This window comes from Peromyscus californicus, unplaced genomic scaffold (assembly GCF_007827085.1).
Source record: "Peromyscus californicus insignis strain IS unplaced genomic scaffold, ASM782708v3 Scaffold_12__1_contigs__length_115047231, whole genome shotgun sequence".
NCBI lineage: Eukaryota > Metazoa > Chordata > Mammalia > Rodentia > Cricetidae > Peromyscus > Peromyscus californicus.
Genome location: NW_026294413.1, coordinates 61116414 through 61136634, shown reverse-complemented (window position 1 = coordinate 61136634; position 20221 = coordinate 61116414). Strand labels below are relative to the sequence as shown.

The following is a 20221-nucleotide window of genomic DNA, read 5'->3' as shown; positions in this document are numbered from 1 at the left end:
GCTTGTCGTTTCTGCCATGTTGCTGGGCCCTGATGGCCGTGCCTCCTGTCCTGGGAACATCTTTCCTTGCAGGTTCTCTCCTTTTGATTTCTCAGGGGGTTCTGCTTCCTCTTGCAGTACCAGGATACTTACTGGAGCATCATGGGTTGCCATTTTACACTGGTTTCCTTCGTGAACCCCGTAGCTCGTTGGAGAGAAGTGAGTTCACTGTGGTTTAATCACTAGCTTAACTGCTTCCTGAAAAGAGTAGGTGGCAGAGACAGCCTCCTGCCCTCGGCTCATGATGTGCAGGAGCTCCACACAGACCCCGTAGAACAAGAGTTACCATTTTCTTCCTGTTTATCAGAGGTGATCACTTATTGACAGATTTATCTTCCTTAGAGTCATTTTTATCATGTCACTCCCTGAAAAGGAAGATCAGTATTTTGGGAGACCTGACAGCATCAAATTTAACTCTGATCTGTTTGGAAACATTGCAATCATGTTGCCTTTCTGCTTTTAGCACGTGACTGTGATTCTCGGAACAAGTGTTCTTCAGAGTCCTATTCCATAAAATCTAACAAAACCGGAATCTATTCATTATCCTCATGAAGAATTATTTTAGCCGTCGGATTTGCTGACTTCATGATTAGCAAAGAACAGCAATACACGTAGATTTAGAGGAAAACTCACATGTCCATCCCTAACACAAGGAAACCATCGACAGAAAACCCTCCAGTTTTCCCCCAGCTAGATGAACTCAGCTGTGGGACTTCTGTGCCTCCGTTCAGTCTATCACACTTTCCTTGATTTCCTTCTCCCTTGGTTTCTGAGGAGCTGATTAACAAGACGAATGGGAATGATGCTGTTTGATATACTGCTGACTGCTTAACAACACTGTTTGTTGTATGGTTGTGACCTTATGGATGCCCCGAGCCGCATTATAGTACTAGGGAGAGGGCACACTCATTTCTGAATGGAGGACATTCTTAGGGTTTTGAATTTCTGCTCTACTGTGACACAAGGCTAATTTAACAGCATCCAGCAAGTGAGCCCCAAATAAGACCATCTCAGTTTTTCTGATGTTTTAGACGTTGCACTGATACAATAATAATGTTCGTATACAGGTCTGTTTGCAAGGGAGTGTCACGGTGAGTTACTGGGAGGCTGGATGACTGCAGCCCTAGACAGGACTCTCAGGCATGGCTGGTGTTAGTCAGTGATGTCAGCTTCATCTTGGGTGGGGTGATGGCCACAGAGACCAGTAAGAAACCACTTAGATGCTATTCTCACAGAAAAAGCCATCTTGCTTCCTCTGTGCTCCACAGAAGCTGTCTATTTAAAGACCTTACTTAGAAGTGTCTGCTGCATATACTGATGTTACCATATGGGATGCCTAAAGCTGCCCCTGTACCTAGCTATGACAGTGTCCTTATTTATTCCCCTCCCTGAAGCAATGGCCTCATTCACACTGAGGGAAAAAAGAATCTGCTGGGGGCAGCTTTTCCCACACCCCCACGCATCAGGCCTTCATGTAACCAGCATAGCTTCAAGTTTGGAGATATTTGTCACATTCCTGGACCTTCCTTTTAGGAATGGAGTCATTAGGTAGCTCGTAGAGAACACTCTTTGGTGGATCTGGGTCTTGCAATGATTCAGGTGGAGGCTTCGCCACAGTTAGCAGGTTGGGGTAGCCCTTTTGGTCCTACATTTTGTCAGCTGCCCAGAGATGCTATTCATAGCCTGGTGGAACACATGCAGTTGCTACCCTGGATTACTGCTGCCTCAGATGCAGAATGTCAGGTCCCACCTGAAGTTGCATATAAAGAAAGTTTGAGAAGCCCTGAGCTAGCCCAGTGGCGTGTGCTTATATTTCCTGTACTTGGACTCTGGCTTTGTGGTTCTCTGATTTACAGACCGTCTGCTTAGGAAATGTGCTCACTTGATAAATACTTGAATTTTTTTTAACTTTATAAATAAGTCATTACATCCTTCCACTAAGAAGGGTTTACCTTAAAACATGGAACACATCCCTTATGTTTTAGAGCTCATTTTGACAAATGGCGGCAGCATTTACTTGAATAATGATAGAAACAGCAAACAAAATCTCTGAGATAATGAAACACAACCTAAAGCATCTGTATTTGATGGTGTGGGCTTCATATTTCCTCTGCATGGGAGCTGAAAGCTCAACACTGTGGCTGTTTGACAGTGGATAGGAAAAAGGCAATAAGCCAAGCTCTGTATCTGGAAATGGAAGGGTAAAGACGTTAGCACACAGACAACTCCTCTATCCTCTGCTGCGCTCAGATCTAATTTTAAAAATACAGTAGACTCCCTCTGACTTCAAAGGTATGAGATACAGCTTCAGGGTTTTCATTTTGAACTAACTGCAACTATACAAAATTTCTACCAAGGAAGTAAAAGGAAAAGGGAGCCAGGCTCTCTTGTTTAAATTCTCCCAGAGAAAACCAAGTGGCCCCTGAGGAGCATCTGGTCTCTGCCAGTGTTGTCAGGACCCCAAGGGAGGGGTCGAAAGAGAGTAGCTGACACACTTGCACCTGCCCTTGATGGGACTATGACATTTCTCACTTTAGAAAGAATTTTATTGCCCAAATAGTTCATAGCCATTGGTTCTTTGTTTATTTTGTTTTCTTTAAAATCAGAAAATGCAAATTCATAAGAGATTAAGACCTAGAATCCCACCCAGAAAATCCATTATTTGTCCTTGTCTGCCTTTGCATATTTTAATGACCATCTATATTATTATAGACATATTTATTAGAATGGCAGAGACAGACAGATGACAGACAGAAGATGTCTTATTTCCCCACTATAGACATTGTAAATGACTGTGTCTCCAGGAACATCTTTCTACAGCAGTTTGAACACCCGTGCAGTATTTATTTCATGGGTCTTAGTCACAGTCACCAGTACCTAAAGTAGACCCTGCGGGTTGTATGCCACTTTCACTATTATAAACATGGTTGCCAGGAACATCCTTACTCAATGGGCAGGAACTCATAATTTATTTGGATACATCCATTATGAGGGTGAACTCCTGCAGGTAGAATTACTGAGATAAAGATGTGTTGTGTGTAAAGCTCATGACCCCTTCTTCTTCTTCTTCTCCTCACTGTGGACCATTTCACTCTCCCACTGACACTGAAGAATAACCAGATGTCTCATAAACATTGTGATGTAATATGCAAAGGGGAGGTACACATACATGTAGACACACAGAGACAGTGCGTACACACAAACTGTAGATAGCAAGTGAGCAGAAGTGCTCTACAGAGTAGCTGAGAAACGAGGAGATGCTTGTGGTGTGGAGCGCCTCTACATGAAATGAAGTCTTTTCTGTTCCTGGCATTTAAAGCTATGATCGTATTCTCTTTCAGGCTCAGGTAGCAGTAGTAGCCACAAGACCATCAGGCTCTGAAAGGCTTCATGGAAAGTAGATCCCACCCCAGTGGGCAGTTCCTAGTCAGTATCCCTTGTGCTGCCTTTACCACATGGTGGGCTGGCAGATCAGGACTTGGGGAATCTTGGGGGATGTTCTCAAAGTCACCAAATCAGAACTGACAAAATCATTGCAGTGTTTAGACGTAAATCATCTAGTATGTTTGTTTCTAGCTGTATGCGTAGCTCCTCCAGCTAATTAATGGCCCTTTCAGAATCTCTGTCAGGTATGCCCATCTCATGTCTTATTTCACTGTTTGGTGGCTGCCTTTGCTCTCCTCTCCTTCCCATGGGTGTTTCAGAGCACAGCCTGAGTGAGGCTCGGACATACACTTAAGGTAAAATGGAGGTCCTGCTTCCAAGTGGAGGAAAGTGTCGTGCTGTCCGCCTTACTGGCTGTGTTCTTGTCTCCTTTTTTCTTAAAAATGTCCTGGTTTCAGAAGAGCTCAGCATGTAGAAGTCCGGGCCCATGCCATTGTCTCTGTACAAACGTTGAAAACTGAGAGCCCTGGGGCTGCAGCTGTAGCCAAGGCAGCCTTTTCACAAAAGCGTGGAAGGGCCCAGGGAGCACAAAGATTGCTGATTGTTCTCTGCCAAGTGAAAATCCAGGTTTCAGCTTAACCGCCGCCGCAGCCTGAGTTCTGTCCTGAACTGCAGGGAGTTGCAGGACCTGAGACGAAGGGAGGAGCAGCCGTACTACTTCCACTATAAATGCAGCTAGGGATTGCCTACTCACTTCCCTGCCGATTTTATTATTGAGATTATACAATTGCCCAAAATTGAGGAAGTCTGAGATTTTATCTTAACTCTTGGTTTCTTAAGGGAATTGCTCATGAGTTTCTCATTAGTTAAGAGATGCAAATAATTGTCTTTTTAAAACGTGCTAAAAGCAAAGAAAGCAGGTTATTCATTACATTCCAGAGAAATGGCTCTCCCAGGAAGGAATTTGTACCCCTTTCTGATGCTGCTTAAAGGGAGAGTGGGGCCCTCTATGGATTTTGTGTTCTTTGTCACTAGGAACTTTTCCTCCTGCCCACTGGCCTGTGATTGGTTCAGTGTCAGCCTGTGCCCTGGGCAACTCTATTGCGTGTCTAGCCTGTGTTTTCCACGACCAGGTTGCATGTGTCTAGTTGACATGACATATCTGGAGTGCTCCGTTGCCAGTGAAGCTTTAGAGAGGCAGATTCACCCACGCTCGTGTGCCTTTCCTAAAACAGCCCACAGAGATGGAGATGCCCTCACTCAGAGTCCTGAGCCTCCTGAGTGCTCAGAGCACTGGGGTATTTGTTGGTGGACATTCTGGCCCTGGAAGGGTACTGAGTGGTTTGTTCAGTTGACAGCTCCTGGTTCTGACTGCTGCCTTGGATACCTCTTCCTATGTGAGCATAGAACTCCTGTTTGCTAAGTAAAGTAGCTGTGACTGCTTATGTCATTATTTATTGAGTCTCTCCCGCCACACACAAGAGCATACGCTCTCTGAAGGCAAAGTCTATCTTACTCTCTGTTATATACCACCTAGCACATAGTAGAAGCTCAATAAGCATTCCTTGATTGAATAAATGGGTTACCACTTGTCAGTGACAACCTGAGAATGCAGTAACAGCGAGATCAACTGTTGTTCAAAAATCCAGGAAAGCAGATCTGAGTTTGTCAGATGCTAAGACTAGTTCAGAGGGTCACTTTGGAAGGCTAGATCTTAACGTTCAGCTGGACATGCCCATTACTAAGAAGTAGGTGCTATGGAGACTTCCAGTCTGTCCTGAAAGGTGGTCTAATGAAGGAGGAACCAGATGGTGGGAACTAGTGTGTGGCCCTGGTTTGGAAAGAGAGGTGGTGAGGGTCTCTATGTAGGGGGCATCAAGACAGCCAAGTAGCCATCTAGCATCCCAAAGTCTCTCAACAAGCAGAAAGGCCTTGGTCCCCTCCCCTCTCCTCTGTAGCACAAAAGTATGTGACATGGTCATCTGGTTCATAACAGGATCATACACTCAAATTAGGTAAAGAAGCTGGAGAGCAGGTCTAGAGCCCCAGCCAGAGACGGTAAGGCTTGGGACAAAGATGGAAGGTTGATGAGGTGACAGCATAGTGCCTGGGGAGACTTGGAGTTCAGATAGCCCTTGCTTTTCTCTAGCCAAAGGGCCTTGAGCAACTCAGCATTTTAGCCACCAAGTAGCATTTTGTTTCAAAGATTCAATGAGATTGCACAAATAAGGTTTGGGGACAGTAGTTGACAAATAATAAGCACTTAATAAATGTTTGCTATTGTCTTTTTTTTCTCTTGAGTTTTGGTAGCCAAAAAAAAAAAAAAAAAAAAAAACAAAAACCTGGGGGTTTACAGGATCAAAGATTGTTGGGGGGAGGGGGGCGTGCAGAAAACCTGGGCTGGCTACACATCCTTTCTCAGAGAAGGCCTGGTTTCAACTCTGCTCTCCTTAACGCTGGAGCTGCTCCACTCTGATCCTGGAACCACAGGAGGAGCCCTCCTTCTCCTTTCTGGAGACTTGGGCTAATTGGAAGGCAATCCTGTCCCTGTGGCAGCTCCCAGTCTCTCAGGCGGCATGGGACGGTCTTGTGGTGTTGCTTTTTGCTGTGTTTTGCCCTGATGGAGCAGGTGCTCTGTGGGGTCCTTGGAAAAGACAGGTAATAGATATGATAAAGGCAGTGCACATCCTGGCGCAGTGTGTCGAGTGCTTCTCCGGGGAGGTCTAGAGGCTTTTCATGACAATTAATTATTCACATTTTCTCTCCTTCCCCTCAAACAGTTGGTTTCCTGATCAGTGCCGTAAAGGTGCACATGTAATCCTAGTGCCTGATGACAGCTTAGAGCTGTTTCAGGGTCACGTGCAGTGAGCACCAGCAAGCATACATATGTCACTGCCTGTTCTTCAGAGCTGGGCTGGAGCAGGACTTCAGCCTCTCCTGGCTCCTGGTTCATGCAGCCCAAGGGCAATTCAGGCTCTGGCCTTGTCTTCCACCTGCTGGATCTTGGCTACATCCTGGTTGCCAGCAGTCAGGGGTGGAGCCCAGCTCACTCTCCCAGGCTGGGCAGCCTGCCCTTTGCAGAGCTGTAAACACACAACCATCCAGGCAGGCTTCAGCCTTTGTGCCTGCTCTCTGGGAAACCTTTATGTGGCTGCAGGAGGTGGCATAAGGCTGAGGGCTCTGACAACTCTAGAGTCTTTGGGAAATTTAGCTTCTACTCCCCTGGCTTCTTCATGCCCAGCCTCTCCTGCCCACCTGTGCACTTTCTTGAAATCTCTGTTCTGTTTTTATTTCCTGGGTACCACCACCTTTGGCTCTGGCCTGTGCTGCCCTCCAGGCAGGGGGCAGTGGCTGAGATGTAAAGACTTTAGCAGGAGCCAAGAGAGAGGTGACTTCTGTGAATGCTTGCCCTCAGGAGGAGACCCAGGGCCAGAGGAAAGTAATGCAAATGAATATCTGAGACCCAAAGCTGGTGGCTGGAAGGAGCCACTGAGAAGGAGAGGGAAAGGTGGGGCAGCATAGCCAGATGTGGGTGGGGATGAGAATGGCAGCTGAGCCTCCCGCTGGGAAGCAGGTGCAGCAGGGATGGGGTGCAGTGGCTCACAGGCCCCTGTGCTGGAGAGCGGGTTCTGCCTCTGCCGCTCTTGGTGGGTAACTAGCTTCTGTGCCTTGATTTTCTGCTCTCTAAAATGAAGGTAATGATCTCAGCCACTTCAAGGGCTGTACCGGGCCTAAATGAGCTCACCGTGCTCAGGTCTTTACAAAAGAACTCCTGTTGGTTCACTCCGGGCCTCTGGCTATGTGCACACCCTGTGAGGAGGTTCTGGATCATAAAGGGGCCACCTCACTTCTCAGACAGCTGCTTTTCCCAACTTTCCTTCTGCTCCATCTACTCCTCTTTCCGTGACAGAAACTGTAATTCCTTGACCCAGCTTCTTCATCATCATCTTGTTCAAAACCTTTCTGTGCTTTCCCATTTGTGTTGAGAATTGACTGGTGTTTAGCAGAGTTGTGCGTCTTTGGACTTAGGAGTTCGAGGCGGCCTGGGAGAGAGCAGTGTACGTTGTGGTAGCCAGCCGTGGAGTCTTTTGAGGAGGAGCTGGGGGAAAGGGATTGGTCACACCTTCACTACCGCTTCAGCGGCACCGCTGCTGGTGATGGTATCAGTGTGAAATGAAATGGAAGAGGCCAGTTAGGCAGAAAGGGGGAGCCCCGAGCTGGCCAGAATAACCCCCTGACTGTTCTCTGAGCCAGCATGATGGATTTTCATAATTCCAATCTGAATGGAAACACACACGTCATAGAACCACACACGTGCAAGACATTGTCTACAAGGAGCAGGTCCGCCCTTAGATTTGGCCACCACTTCAGCAGCATCAAAGTCCCATAACCAAGAGACAGCCTCCTGGAAGTAACTACCGTGCCAGGCCAGGTGGTCTGGCGGCGGAGTGCTTGGTCTTCCCCTTGAACCTGCCCTTCTCTTCTGTTCACTTCAGTTAAACAACACATCACAGAAACGTCAGCACGCTCCACCCTCTTGCTTTGTATGTACTGCCCTGTGGCTGTGGCCTCCAAGGCCACCCCTCGTGCCTCCAAAGTAACCTGTGACAATACACCTCTTCTTTTGCTCCCCCCAATTCCACCTGCATCTTCAGTACTGCTACTTAACAGTCGACTCCTGTCTCCTCACTCATTTGTTATTTCCCGTGTGTCTTGGGTCAACAGTCTAACCCTGACTGAGCCAGATCTCGCTTGCCATCTGTCTTTGTCTGATCTAGCCTGGGCTCAGCTAGGGTGGTCCTTCCTGCCTCATTCCCCTCCCAGGCTCAGTGGAGTATTTTCTCCTATACAACATCTTGCCATCCTGTGGCTGGTTTGGATTGTGGCTGCTAAAAGTCCACGGCACTGCTTGGACGTCATGGGCCACTGCTTACTGTGTGCCTCACACCTGGTGACATTGTGAGGACAGGTCTGGATTCCAGATAAACCTGCCTACCATACTCCATCCCTCTCACACTTGGTTGAAAGATGTCTGGATTCACCTAAGATCAATCACATTTAGGTAAAGGCACACACAGCACATTCACCTAGGATCCTTCACATTTAGGTTAAGGCACACAGTACATTTTGAAGGCCAAGCATCTTTCTCAGGTAAGGTTTTTAAGTGAGCACACACCCCGGTGGCCAGCAAACCCCCCCAAGGCAAAGTATTGCCAGGTTAAACACTCAGCTTTGCAGTTGGAGGTTGTCTTTCTTACATTCCTGATGCCATGACAAAACACCATAACCAAGGCAACTTATAAAAGAAAGCATTTAATTGGATGGTTCATCACCATGATGATCATCATAGCTAGGAAGCTAGCAGGCAGGCATGACACTGGAGCAGTAGCTGAGAGCTTACATCTGATCAGAAGCACAAGGAAAGGGGATGGAAAGAGGGACAGGGAGGGGGGAGAGAATATGAACAAACTGGGAATAGGCTTAAGCTTTTGAAACCTCAAACCCACCCCCAGTGACACACCTCTTCTCAAGGCCACACCTCCTAATCCTTTCCAAATAGTTCCACTAACTGGGAACCAAGCATTCGAACATATCAGCCTATGGGGCCATTCTCATTCAAACCACCACAGAGGTATCTACCTGGGAACACAGGAAGGGTGACTGACTCATTCAAGATTTGTAAAATTCTGTAGAAAAAAGTAGCTTTGCCTGAGCATACCTGCCTCACCACTTTACCTGGCTCCTAACCACACCCCTAAGGTGTTGTGCTCAGCTCTGGATGCTCCTTCCTGTATCTCCGACAGTACAGTCCCAGGTTCTTCCAGTGAGTGAGCCTTGTGCTAGACGCCTCAGCTGCAGACTAGAGTGAACGCCCCATTCCACACTGGGTGCTCCCTGCCCTACTCAGTGCCAAGCACATAGGACAGTGCCCTTCAAAGTCCATTACAGGGATAAACAAAACAGACCAAAGAAAAAAGCAAAACAAAAGATTGTGGGTGTTTTAGGGAGCACTTGTGGGTAGGGCATTGTGGTCATTTTAGGAAATCCACAAGTGCCTACCTATAAGCTGTAGCATATTCTGTTGAAGCCTTGTTGAGAGTGAAGCTTGGTTCTCCAAGCAGGGGTTTGGTATGTAAAGAAATGGGGCAATTCCGTTGCATATAGCCCAGAAGCAAGCTGACTCTTTCATCCGGCATCCAACCAAAGAAACATGTGCCTATCTAGTTGTATGGTCTTGTTGAAGGTCCATGCCATCTGTTCTTTGTTAGAAGTTTGGGAAGGGTAGCAAGGGTTGGCTAAGTGGGTGAAGGTGATGGCTGCCAAGGCTGATGAGCTGAGTTTGAGTCCGTGAGTCCCGTATGGTAGAAAGCAAGAGCCTACTCCAGCCTGCTGTCTGACCTCTAGACTTCCCCTTCCACCCAAGTACAAAGAAACTTCAAAAAGAACTTCAGGAAGATCCCATTTTCTATAGGCAGTCCTAGCTTCTTGTTGACCCCCATCCCAAGATGCTCTTCTATTTCGTTCATTAGAGACACATATCACATTGAATTTGCATTTTCACATCTGCATTTCCCACCTTAATCATTAAACTCTCACCCATGGGTATGGTGATTTAAAAAGCCACCACCTGAGGCGACACAGGTTGTAGACCACATAAGAGAGCACTGTTCATTCAGAGTCTTCCTAAACAGACTCCTAGTGTCTTCCTTGACTCCCTACCGACTCCCTGCTAGATATTAGCTGCTCAAATAATGTGAGAGTGAATAAGAGGAGGGAAACAATGAACTCAACTGTTCTCAAGATGGGTAACAGTTGAGATGAAGAGTCCAGACAAGATTTGATCCAACCTTTGATCCAACATTATTAAAGCCCTACAACAACAGGCACGTGTGTGAAGGGGCTTGTGAGCCCACTAGGGCTTTCTGAGTCAAGATCTTTGGCTTCTCCTAGCTAGAAGAGACTATGAAACCTGCTGGACAGAACCAAGGTTTTTCTAATGTGGTCCAACATAAAGCAATACCCCCCTTTTCCTCTCTAGAACTTGGGATCACAAAATCTAAGATCATGGATTCCATTCAGTTAGAATTTGGCTTCTCTTCCTGTGAAGGCAATATGTATCATTACTGTTTCTCTTAATGGAATAATTATCACTTCATTCACTCAGCTGTCTGTCCACTCACTCATCCACACATCCATCCACTCATGTACCCTTTTATCCATCCACCCACCCACCCATCCAGATATCCACTCAACCATTGGCCCACCTAATCATCCACCTACCCACCCATCCATCTGTCTGTCCATCCATCCATCCACCCATCCATTCATTCATTCCTGTGTGCCTCAGGTGAGCTTTCTGTGGAGGAGGCACAGGACCCTTTCCTGGTGAGCATCCACATCATCGCAGACCCAGGGGCATCTCAGCCACTGCAGGAGGCCATCGACAAGGTCTTGGCGTGGGTTCACCCTGACCTCCCACTGTTCCGAGTGTCTGAGCGGCGCACAGGCAGGCGAAGGCGGAAGTCCCCCAAGGGTGCGCAGCCGGCGGTGGCTGTGGTACTGTTCCTGCAGGAGGAGTATGGAGAGGAGCAGATCCTGCAGGTGCACCAGGTGCTGCAACGGCCGCCCTGGCGCCACCACCACACAGAGCGCGTGCACGGCCGCTTCCTACCCTATCTGCCCTGTAGCCAGGACTTCTTCACTCTGGCCCCTGGGACCCCGCTGTGGGCCATCCGGCCCGTGCACTATGGCAAAGAAATCGTGCGCTTCACCATCTACTGTCGCCATGACAGCTATGCTGACAGCCTCCGCTTCTATGAGCTGATCCTGCGCCGGAGCCCCAGCCAGCGGAAAGCGGACTTCTGCATCTTCCCCATCTTCTCCAACCTGGATATAGACATCCAGTTCTCCCTGAAAAGACTGCCCTGCGACCAGAACCCAGTGCCCACCGACTCCTCCGTGCTGGAGTTCCGAGTGAAGGACATTGGGCAGCTGGTACCCCTCCTTCCCAACCCCTGCAGCCCCATCAGCGAGGGGCGCTGGCAGACTGAGGACCACGATGGCAACAAGATCCTTCTGCAGGTACAGAGGTCGTCTGGCATCTGTCTGTCTGTCTGTCTGTCTGCGGGTCTGTTGTGCCAGAAAGCCATGTAGTTAGGGCAAAGAAGAGCGCGATGGCCTTGTCCATCCTAGACCCGTACTCTTCCAAGCAGGAGCAGAGGTGGAAAGATCTCTGTCTCTGGTTCCTTTAGCCTCCATGCAACAGTGCAGGCCTCTGTAGACACATGTGCAGTTCTTCCAGGTGGCATCTCGGGTTGAGCACTCCTAACACTCACAGCTCTCTGGGGGTGGAAGCACACAGGCTTCTCACCTGGGGAACTTACTGATAAAGAGCCCTAAATCCGATCTTTCACGCCGGAGAGGTTCCCCAGTGTATTCTCCTATTCTCCATTTCTCCGTGAGAAGCCCAGGGGTTTGAAAACTGTACCGAGTCTGTAGAGGAGATTTCGAATTTCTCTCTGCTGCCCCCACCCTCCACTTTCCACACTTGCTGCCACAAAGCCCCTTGTCAACATTTGAGGGAGTGGGTGATGCCTTTGAAGTAGCCCCCCACCACCACCACCTGAGTGGTTTTTTTTTTTTTTTTTTAGGAGCCTATGTTGGCTCCAACCTTTCCAGGCTGCTCAAGCCTCCTTTCTTCTGTACCCCAGCATGGTGTGTCCCACACTCATCTGAGACAAGCGATTACAGTCTGAAACTCAAAGTTAGACATGGAAGTTAAAGAATGCCCTACTCTGGCTTTACCCGATCACTGCTTTCCAAGCCAGGCTGCCTGAGTTCATAGTCATTCAGTCCTGTGAGAAGAGGGCTTTGTTTTCCTGCACTGCTTTGGGTTGGAGACGTAGTTCAGGGGTAGAACACTTCTTACCATGCTCCAGACACTGGCCTCTGTCCTCATCACCAGTAAGGCCTCAGCCTCTATAATCCCACTTTTCATGTCTGACTACCTGAAGAGAAAGAACCAGTAGCCCCTGGGGGCTCAGTGACTCTGGGGGATAATTGTGCCTGCTGGGATCACAGGTAAAGTTTCACCATTTGGGTTGACTGTGGCTTTAAGCACCAGAACTTTCCCCCCACATGATGAGGTAAAGTGATACGGTTCAGATGACTGGATCCAAACTGCATCCAGGGCACCTTGCTTTATTATCAAATAAACTAAACATTAGCCATTGCTCTTGAAATGTGTGGAAAAACAATTCTGTATCTGAAGATTGCAAGTTTTCTGTGCAAAGTATGGCAGTTGCACCAGTCAAAGTTAACAAAATGCCAAGGACTATATTTGTACTAAAAGACCCAAATGTGTGTGATGGCTGCTGAAGAGATCACTCCCTCTCCAGAGCCATGAATTGTCCTCTCTCGATCCTTCTAGTAGTGTAAATGAAAGAACAGCATAGAAGGCTTGGCCTGGACTCCGCCTCCAAGGAAACACTGAAAGGTGTCAAAGGTCATCTACACATTTCAGTGACTATAAAGTCTGTATAGGTGCAGGCTTTCGAAGATGAGGAATTGCTGGAAGAGAAAGAAAAGCGATTCTTACCTTGGGACTAAGGAATGCAGAACTTCTCTATAAGCCAGTTTAGTGGCGGTATGTTCAATACCTCAGGCAGAGGCAATAAACAGCACCTTCCAGTTTTGGAGAATGGCCACTGTTGACCTGTTTTGGTGCAGAGAACAGCCTCCCGCTGTAAACTGAGGTGCGCACCTGTCCATCTCTTTAAGTTACTTTCCAAAATAAAAATGTATAGTTCAGTCTTCAAAAAAAGTAAGATATCCCGGGCCACAAGAGGAAAGGCACTGAAGAAAATACTTTTTATTTGTTTGTTTGTTTGTTTGTTTGTTTATTGGCACCAACTGTTCCTACACTAGTTACTTTTCTCATTGCTGTGACAGACAGAACCTGAGGGAGGGCTTGTTTGGACTCACTGTGTCGGGGAGGGCATGGCGGCAGGAAACTTGAAGCTGTGGCCTCAGGAGCATGCGGCTTTCCGCTCACATCTCAGCAGACCAGGAAGCACCAAGGAATGAATGCCAGTGCTCAGGCAGCTTTCTCCTTGTTCTCTTTTTATTCAGCATGGGACCCCATCACAGACAATGGTGCCACCACTTTTAGAGAGAGTCTTCCCTCCTCAGTCAAGCCTCTCTGCAAATGTTCTCACAGACACCTCCACAGGCATCTCCAGGCGTGTCTTAATCCAGCCAAGGTGACAGTCAAAATTAGCCGTTACAGTTCCCTAAAACTCTTTTCAGATACACTTTTTAAGATACACTGTGGAAAATCTCGATTGTGTAGTTTCTCAGTTGCCTTGTTCAGATTGAGACGGCATTTCCCTTCTCCCCTCCACTTTGTCCAAACTGTGTCTAGGAGCCTCTTCCTCTCTTTGTAACTTTTCCAGCAGAGAAAAGAATATTTGATTTTTGTTTTTTCTATAAACAACTCAGCTCCTCCCTGAACTCTATATTACGCAAGAAGGGGAGGTATCTAGTCAATACGAGGTTCAGACTGGCTATGGTGTCTTCCTTTTTGTGTACTCCTAAGTAGATACCACATTTTTAAAAAAGACCTAAGATGCCTGATAAAGACACATTCTTAGCACAAAGAGTAATATCCACTAGATCCATGAGGATCTGAAGTAGAGAGTAATGTTGACATGGCTCAGTGGTTAGGAGCCCTTGCCACTCTTACGAAGGACCCCAGTTTGGTTCATAGCATCCACATTGGGTGGTTCACAACTACTTGTAAGTCCAGCTCCTGTGAGTCCAACACCTTCTGACCTCTTAGAGCATCCTCACGCTTGTGTACCTATCCGTGTACAGACACACACACATAAAAACAAATAAGAATAAATATTTCTAAGATTTAAAAAGCAAGGCATCCTGCCACAAAGAGTTGCTGTCTGTCAAAATGAGCTTCGAGGCAGAGTCCTGAGAATGTCTTCACTGAGAGATGGCGATCACATGCACAGTGGCTGCTTTAGTCATTTTTGTTCAGCCTGGACATTGACTGCGCACTCAGTCCTAGAGTACTAATCCAGACACAGTACCCGCTACTGTAACCAGCCTTCAAGGCATTGCTCGAATCACACTCTCCTGGAATCTGTAGGTCATGAGGAAATTATATCGTGCCTAACTTTAACCAGTTGGTCATTCAGACAATTCATAGGCTGCCTTCTCCATGCCAGGCTCTGTGATCTCTGAATGCAGCCAACCAGAAGTCCCTTCCTTAGTGAAATTGTCTTCTAGCAGGGGAAGCAGATAACAAAAAAGAAATACAATAAAAATTATAGAGTATGTTAGGAGGTGCTGGGAAAAAAAATCCACCTATCTTCTAAAACTTCCATTATGAAGTTGATTCTATTCATAAAAGCAGTGTTTATTAATCCATCAGAGTCTAAAGTTTTCAGTTAACTTCAGTCAAGCAAGAACTGTCCTTGTGTATGCTAAGATTTCCTGGTAAGCTATGCCAAAAACTTCGGAACATGTGTAAACATCCTTTGGGATGAAATGATCATATTCATTTTTCAAATACATTTTTCTGCCTTTGCATAGTGTATGTTATACAAAATACAGTCTTTGGAAAGTTCCGAAATGTAGATCCTTTTTGTCTGAACCTAGTGTGTTGCTTAGCTGAAATCTTCGTTGTGGGAATTGAGTGGATCTGTGACTGCTTAGACGGCTACAAAAGAGAATAACACCCTGAAAAGCAAAGAAGATACCTGGGATGGCAAGGCGGGCTGCACCTCAGTCATTGTGTGCTGCTGCTCATTTCCTATCACTTTCTAAAGCATAAGGTTGCACGGGTTTCCTGTTGTATAAATTCCATGTCAACAAGATGGTTTTCAGCGTTCTCCTTTCCTGCAGGGGTGACATGCATGTAACTGAAATAGAATTTAGCTGTTTATGAGAAACTGCTTCTACTGAAGCACTTAGTGGAGATTGAGGAAAAGGGTGAAGCTGCCCCTTCTGTGGCAGGTGCTGGTCAGCTCTATATTTTGCTGAGATGTCCCCTCAGCAGCAGGCCTTGGCTGAAAGCCCCTCTACCCATCCACAGCTGTAGCTGATGTACCATGTTGGGCTGACCCAGTCTGACTTTGCTGGCTGTAGCTGATGTACTGTGTTGGGCTGACCCAGTTCAGCCTCCCTGGCTGTAGCTGGTGTACCTACCATGTTGGGTTGACCCAGTTCATCCTCCTTGGGTATAGCTGATAGGTAGTGTTGATCTGACCCAGTCTGGCTTCCCTGGCTGTAGCTAATACATGTGTTAGGCTAACCCAGTCTAGCCTCTTTGGCTGTACTGTGTTGAGCTGACCCAGTCCAGCCTTCTTGGCTATAGCTAATATACCTATCATGTGGGCTGAAAACCCCACATGCAAAACTTGGGATCAGACAGAAGCTGCATTTTATACTAGAGAGGGAAAACTGTCTCACTTTGAGTGGAGGGAATGGCTCTCACTTGCAGAGAAGAGACAAGGTCTCAGAGTTGCAGCTCCACATATCCTGGAGCTGTGGTCTCGAGGCTATAGGTATCTCCTCAGTGTATTAGCTGCCTTTGTCATGGCTGTGATAAAATGGCAGACAAGAATGGCTTGTCTCTGAGGAAGGGTTTATCCTTATAGTTCAAGGGGAGACAGTCCACCATGGTGGGGTGACAAAAGCCAGAAGCAGCTGGTGACATCGCCTCTGCAGACAGGAAGCAGAGAATAGACAGAAAGGGAAGTGGGGCTATCAAACCTCAAAACCCACCCCCAGTGATCCATTTCATCCAAAGAGGCCTTACCTCCTAAACATTTCGTAAGCTTTACAAACAGTGGCATCATCTGAGGACCTAGTGTTCCAACACATGAGCCTATCGGGACATTTCACATTCAAAACACGGTGCTCACCACAGGTGTAGTTTAATCTCAAATAAATGAATACTCCTTTCTTCATAGTGTGTGGTGGGTGTTTGTTCTTGATAGCCAAAGGAGAAGTGCACTTAGTTTTCATAGACAAAACTTAGTGCTGAGCTCCATCTTTCTAGAGAACTATCTATAAGAAAGGAGGGATGGCTGGGATTAAAAAATACACACTGGCCTGACCTGGCCACTGCAGGGTAAAAGGTGGCCTCTATGGGAAAATAGCAATGTATTATATTGTCCTACAATCTGATCTCTTTATAAGAGAAAAGGAACTTCGAAGGTTTGCAAAGTGTTTACCTCCACCTGCAGACACATTAAAAAATGACTGTGGGCATAGGCTTCTAACCTAGTCATCCAAATCTAGCCAGGGAAGGTCTCAGCTAGGCATCAGTAAAAGCAAATACTTCTGTTGGCCTGGTCCTTGTAAGAGGCCATGTGTGCTGTCTGCCACTCACCCATGACCTTATAACATTTAAAGATATCAGAGATGACCCTTCAAAACCAAGTGTTCTTTAATTTTTAAAAAAAATTATTTATTTTTATTTTGTGTGTTTGGGTGCTTTACCTGCATGCATGTCTGTGAACCCCATGTGTGAGTGCCCATGGATGCCAGGAAAGGCCATCAGATCTCCTGGGGCTAGAGTTAGAGACAGAGATAAGGGAAGATAACCAAACAGCCCAAGAATGAAGGCAGTGTGCCCCAAGAACACCTAAGGGAGAGAGTATTTCCAACAGAGGTCATCGTCCTTTATCTCAGGGTATGAAAATGTCTACAGTAGAAACAACTAATGGGATGCTCACTCCTGGGGAGGGAAGAGAGGACCCTCTTCCTAAAACAAATATCACTATAGTAGCTCCGCACCACAGTTTCCACTGGGCTTTCTTGGTTGAGTTCTGCTGGATGTTAAAACATCACTTTAACCATTTTTGTTATATATCTGCTACTTACCCTCACTTTAAAACCCAAACCACAACTATGGTGAATGAGTCTACATGCTACATAAAGTTCTCAAGACCATAAGGTTTCCCTGGGAACTTACACAGCCTCGTGGACTAATGAGCATGTGTACAGACACTATTCATTTATTGCATTATCCTATGTGGTTGGTTTTGGCTCAGCTTTCTTTCATTAAGCTAGCATTGCGCAGCACTGTCCTCTAAGCCAGTGATTCTCAACCTGTGGGTCACAGCCTTTTGTGGGTAGCATATCAGATATCCTGCATAACCAAATACTTATATTATGACTCATAACAGTAGCAAAATTACAGTTATGAAGTAGCAACAAAATAATTTTTCGGTTGGAGGTCACCACAACATGAGGGACTGTATTAAAGAGTCACAGCATCAGGAAGGTTCAGAACCACTGTTCTGTGTCAAACTGCCATCTACTGACTTCTGCATGCAGAAGATCACCACAGCTGGACCTTTTGACTGTGGATGCTCCTTCATCAAGTGAAAGTCTGGGCAGGGTCATTATCCCTCCTCAGCATCCAGCCTCTCTTCCTAGCCAGTTGTAATCTGCCCTAGTTATACATGGCCTAGTGGTTTGGGGACCAACTAGAGTATCTAGGCTAGGGAGTGGGGACTCCACAATGCCTGTGAGGAAGCTGTCATTATGCTGGGTAAAGACTCTCTGGTACAGCTGCTTTGGAGCCCCTCAGGCTTCTGCAGTAACTCCTCACCCATGTTCTAGAAGTGAGCCCAAAAAGCTTGTTGGCTCCCCAGGGTGAAATCAAACTCTGGTTTGTCATTGGGACTTCATGAGGAGGGTATAGACAATGCCTAGTCTCCTCTACTCCCCAGGGGGGAAAATACTCACAGCAGATGGTAAATGTGTTTGTTAATGTCACTGTGCCCTGTGGTATTAAGGGGGGAAAAACAGTAAATGATTTTAGTAAAGATGGGATTGTACATAGAAAAAACACAGACAAGTTACAGAGGTCTGGATAAGTTAAAGTGTGTAAAGAATGAGACTTGGAGATGATGGAGATGATATTAAAATTTCTAAAGTCAAAGTGCAATACACTGAGGTCAAACCTCTGCTTAAATCAATGGAGCCACTGATGATTGGTTCTTGTTAAGACAAAAACATAAGCACTTAATCCAGTTCAGTTGAAAATGTTTGTTTGGCCCCAGCTTTCTCTGATTGTTGCATAGAAGTGACAAGTATCAGATTGGAATAAGTGATCTCCTGTGTGTTCCACAACTGGAGGCTGTGCTGATGGTCACAGGAATTAAAAAGGAGGGACTCGGTGAGGTCCCAGGGGATTATCACACATCTCAAATGTTCTGTATCTGTAGCATTGCACCTATTCTCTTGTTCAGGAGAGCCATGGAGACCCCAGCTGGTGATTCTAACAGTGTCAGATCTACAAGAAGAGGGTCAACACAGAGGAATGCTTCCTCCGTGCTTTCTGGTGAAACCATGGTCAAGCAAGGCCCTTGACTTATCTTCATGTGAAGGGAACAGCTAGCAAAGGGACGTCCAGAGGAGCCAATGGTCCCTCCCAAATCCAAGTGACACTGAGGACCTCATCCTAAGCTGGCCTTAGCAGTAAAACACAGTGGCCATCTAGAAGCAGTGGTGCATACCTTTAATCCATCCCAGCACTCTGGAGACAGAGGCAGGTGGATTTCATTGAGTTCAATGCCAGCCTGGTCTACATAGAGAGTTCCAGGACAGCCAGGGGACATAGACCTTCTCTCTCATAAAACAAACGGAACAAAGTTAGTTAATGGCCACCTACATGGTTTTAAACATCCAGCAAGAAAATATAACCAAAGACAAATGATTAATGTGTTTTTTTTAATAGTCCAGTGGATTGCACTCCCCAGATAATAGACATCAGTCTATATAAGATGCCATTTAGACAACTAATGATTTTTCTTCTTGATAAGAGAAATGCTGCCTAGATACAATATTTCAGACCTGAGCTTAATTCTACACTGCCACCAAGAGAGATAGGCCCACTATTGTTTTTAACCTAAAAAGACAAATGATGATTAAATGTCTTCTCTCTCTTCCTCTCTAGCAGCCATCTGGGAGGGACATTATAGTGTGACTCCAAGTATCCTAACAGCTATCAAAGTGACTAAAAACAGATTCTGGCTTCATCGCTGTTGAGTCCAGCCTTGTAGATCAAGAACAGTGAGGAGCACAAGTCCATCAAGAGAGTCCAAAGGACCTTGATTTAAACATAGCCCTGGTTCTGGTTTGTCCTGAATCCCTGCTGCACTGGGTAGCTTTGTGTCAACTTGACAGAAGCTGGAATCTCCTAAAAAGAGGGAACCTCACTTGACAAAAGGCCCCCATCAAAGTAACCTGTAGGTAAGCCTGTAGGGCATTTTCTTAATTAATGATTGATTTGGAAGAGCCCAGCCTACTGTGGGTGGTGCTGTCACTGGGCAGGTGGTCCTGGGGTGTATAAGAAAGCAGAGAAAGCCAGTAAGCAGCATTCTTCCATGGCCTCTGCTTCAGTTTTTGCCTCCTGATTCCTGCCCTGACTTCCCTTCATGATTTGCTATGAGCTGTAAGGTAAAATAAGCCCTCCGTATACACACACACACACATACACATACACACACACACACACACACACACACACACACACACACACACACACACACACAAAGAGGAAGATGCAAACAATTGAGGATATATTAATAAGGACAAAGAGAAAGTTTCCAGGGCTTGATCACTATTAAAGTCAGTTTTACAGCCTCCCAGTGTTCTTAAAATATGGGCTCTAATCTTTCACATGAGAAAATGGGGTCAAATCAGAACAGTTTTTCTTTTGGATACAACCTCAGACTCCCACTGAAATTTTGGTGTGACCATCTTC

General features: G+C 46.4%; 2 protein-coding genes across 2 annotated transcripts in view; both read left to right on the top strand.

Moving 5' to 3' along the window:
• The window catches only part of Serpine3 (serpin family E member 3), a 122038-nt gene that overhangs the window by 16685 nt on the left and 85132 nt on the right, over positions 1 to 20221 (top strand). The gene's annotated exons all lie outside the window — the stretch shown is intronic.
• Positions 1 to 20221, top strand: part of Fam124a (family with sequence similarity 124 member A) — a 52144-nt gene that overhangs the window by 16777 nt on the left and 15146 nt on the right. The window contains exon 3 of the mRNA XM_052732988.1: positions 10772 to 11505. Coding sequence (XP_052588948.1) covers positions 10772 to 11505 — 734 coding nt within the window. The remainder of the gene's footprint in view (positions 1 to 10771; positions 11506 to 20221) is intronic.